The 3,053-nt window shown below is 41.3% G+C and overlaps 1 protein-coding gene across 1 annotated transcript; it reads left to right on the plus strand.

Moving 5' to 3' along the window:
* The first annotated feature begins 654 nt into the window (after positions 1-654).
* eif1 (eukaryotic translation initiation factor 1) lies at positions 655-2,665 on the plus strand. Its single transcript, XM_078269498.1, has 4 exons — positions 655-839; positions 1,633-1,796; positions 1,956-2,057; positions 2,218-2,665. The coding sequence occupies exons 1-4, from the start codon at positions 809-811 to the stop codon at positions 2,260-2,262; spliced, it is 342 nt and encodes a 113-aa protein (XP_078125624.1). The 5' UTR covers positions 655-808; the 3' UTR covers positions 2,263-2,665.
* Positions 2,666-3,053: the final 388 nt, after the last annotated feature.

Consider the following 3,053-nt stretch of genomic DNA (forward strand, 5'->3'; position numbering starts at 1 on the left):
CTTACGAGGCTGAAAAACTGGCCATATTTGTCTTGTAAAGGCAGCTGATGTTCTTTTCAGTGTTCACCATTCATATCAAGATTCGGTAGGGTATTATTGCAGAATCCACAGACATTAAATACAATTAAGTTTGGATCATTCTTGTAGAAAAGGTGCCATATACTTTAACTTAAGTAAGAGTTTAATTGCAGGGCTTTTACTTGTAACAGAGTATTTCTACACTGTGGTATTACTAGCTTTAGTGAGATTTAAGTAGCCTACTTCTTATATATATATATTTTTTTTTTTTCATATATATATTTTTCGTCATATATATATGACGAAAAAGTTAAAAAGAAAAAGAAAAATAGACAGCATTTTAAAATTAAATACTAGATAGATCACCAAATAATTGGTTATAATGATGATAGATACACTTTTCTTATTTTTAGCATGTTCCAGAGACTGCATTAAAAAAATATATATATCCAAAAACGTTTTGTTTGGTTAGTTTAGGTAATGTTCCTGTCCCAAAATTATGACATGATGACATCACCTTTCCAGTAGAGTTGAGCAATAACAGGGCGTGACTGACGATGACGTCTCTTTATAACGTCTTCGACGTGCTGACGTTAATTTCGGGGCGGGGCAATATAGGCTTGTTTTCCAGTGTTACGGCTTGAAAGAGCTCCATTTTGTGAAAGCTGTTGAAGCAGAGCACCGTCCCTGTCAAAAGGCGAAACCTAGAAACGACAAAAAAAAGTAAAAGTTAGCCGACAAACTGCTCGATAACCAAGTCAGTATCCGAAAGGAAAGCAAATCTTATCGTATGTCCGATATCCAGAACCTCCAAACTTTTGGTAAGTCATTTATATCAAACTAACCGGTAACGTTAGACAAGGTGGGGGAAGGGCGAGTGCCAGCGAAGCTAACCGTCAAGCTTCGTGCTTGTGTCGAGTTTTTTCCGCTTTTTAGAGGATTTGACTATTATAATGCTTGATCCTCAAAGTAATCGATTCGACATTAACTTTGTAACTCGTGAAAGCTTAAATGTATGAATTTGACATTTTCTTGGTCATTTTAACCGACTAGCAGGCCTTTGCTAAAACTGCCGCCATTAGGCCTGAATTGTGCTACTAACGCGTTAGCTTATTCTTCATACGTGTTCGCGTCGACAAGAAAATCGTATTACTGATTTAAAAAAAATCCATATAACGTTAATTGTCCAATTGGTTATACTCTTTTAGGCCTTGATTCACGCTCTAAAAATGAAAGTTGCCGTGTCATGACTGATGTTAATTCATGACCAATCCTGTTTGCCATCTAAATGGTGCCGCTCAGCAGTAGGCTAGCTAGTCTCCAATAAGCTGTTAAGCTTATATTTAGCTTGTACGTCTGCGCAGTTCTTCATCCGAAAAATGAAACTTCCAAAGGATCTGCCAGATGTCAACACAGGGGAGATAAAGACCTGATTTTATAGCGCGGTCGGGTAAAATGCGGCGTTCAACGTGAATTACTAAAAGATTGGATTAATATGCTTGAGCTGTGATGATTTTTATTTTTTTTTAGGTTAAATGTTGATTTCTTGCTTCTTTCAGTTTTGAAAATGTTATTGTTGTCCTTATTGTACCATATTACCACTCCCTCCTCCAGACCCCTTTGCTGATGCAACTAAGGGTGATGACCGCCTCCCAGCTGGGACAGAGGACTATATCCACATAAGAATCCAACAGCGGAACGGCAGGAAGACCCTCACCACTGTCCAGGGCATTGCCACCGACTATGACAAGAAGAAGCTAGTCAAGGCCTTCAAGAAGGTACCACTGAAATAATCAAATATCCGTCTTAGTTGGTGGTTAATACTGTTTTGTTTTACAGCATACTGCCAGCTTTTACCAAATGCTACTGCAGGGAGAAGTTTTCAGGCACCTGTAAACACTGACTGATTGTATTTGCTCTTTTTTAAACCCTAACAGAAGTTTGCTTGCAATGGGACAGTGATTGAGCACCCAGAGTATGGTGAAGTGATCCAGCTTCAGGGAGACCAACGCAAGAATATCTGCCAGTTCCTCATTGAGGTAAGTATTGATGTTAAAACAAAATGTGCTGCACTTGCCCAGCACTTAACCCGAGACTCTACAGGGGTTTCCTGCATATGTGGAACAGTGCTGACGTGAGGCACAGGCTGAAGGTCAGGTTGTTTTCCTTTTATTTGATCTCTTGTTTTCTTCTTTGCAGATTGACCTGGCCAAGGAGGAGCAGCTCAAAGTCCACGGCTTCTAGAAGCTGCTAGCAGCCCTCTCCCCTTCTCTCCTAGAAGGCCATTAAACTCCCCCTCCTCCTATGTGCTGCTGTTCCTCTTCCTCCCCCCTCTCCCCCCCTTGCAACCCCACCAGCTCCCATTAGCTAACACGTGAATTACCTCTGACAAACATGGGATTCTGTAACACCACCCCTCTACAACACCAGGGGGCAGGCTCGCTCTCACAAAGACACACCACTGCAGCTCCACACATCAGGGATGAGTGGTGATGACCCTCCCACACACTTCCTCCTTCCTTTTCCCCGTTTATTTCCTTTTTTAATTTCCTCTTTTTAGGTCTTGTGCCGCAACAAAAGAGGCACTGTTTCATGTAACATTTTTGTTTTGTACTTCAAGGTGTTTCAATAAAACGTTGAGTCTCCATATGTTGGAGTGGTGTCATGGGAATGGGGGCTGGGTTTGTACAAGAAGGTCAGACTTTAAAACGGTGTGCTGCTGAAGTGGGTACACAGGGTTCAAAATTAACTTTTTCATCCACCATCCAACTGGCTAGTGAATGTTCAAACTTTACCAGCCGCTCAATAGAGTACTGTTTTTGGCTGAGTGAAGCAAATTTACCGGCCACTTGCATATTTCACCAGCATTGCTGGCTGTTGAGTAGTGCTAATTCTGAACCCTGTGGGTACATAAGAGACAAAGGCTGCAGGTAGGAGGGGACAAGGATTTTTGTTTAGGCATTTGCTGCAAAGTCAGTCTGTATTTTGCTAGCATAAGTAGCCTCCCTCTGTTCAGTCTGCTTCAATATCCCACT

The sequence above is a fragment of the Sander vitreus genome, chromosome 15, assembly GCF_031162955.1.
Source record: "Sander vitreus isolate 19-12246 chromosome 15, sanVit1, whole genome shotgun sequence".
Taxonomy (NCBI): domain Eukaryota; kingdom Metazoa; phylum Chordata; class Actinopteri; order Perciformes; family Percidae; genus Sander; species Sander vitreus.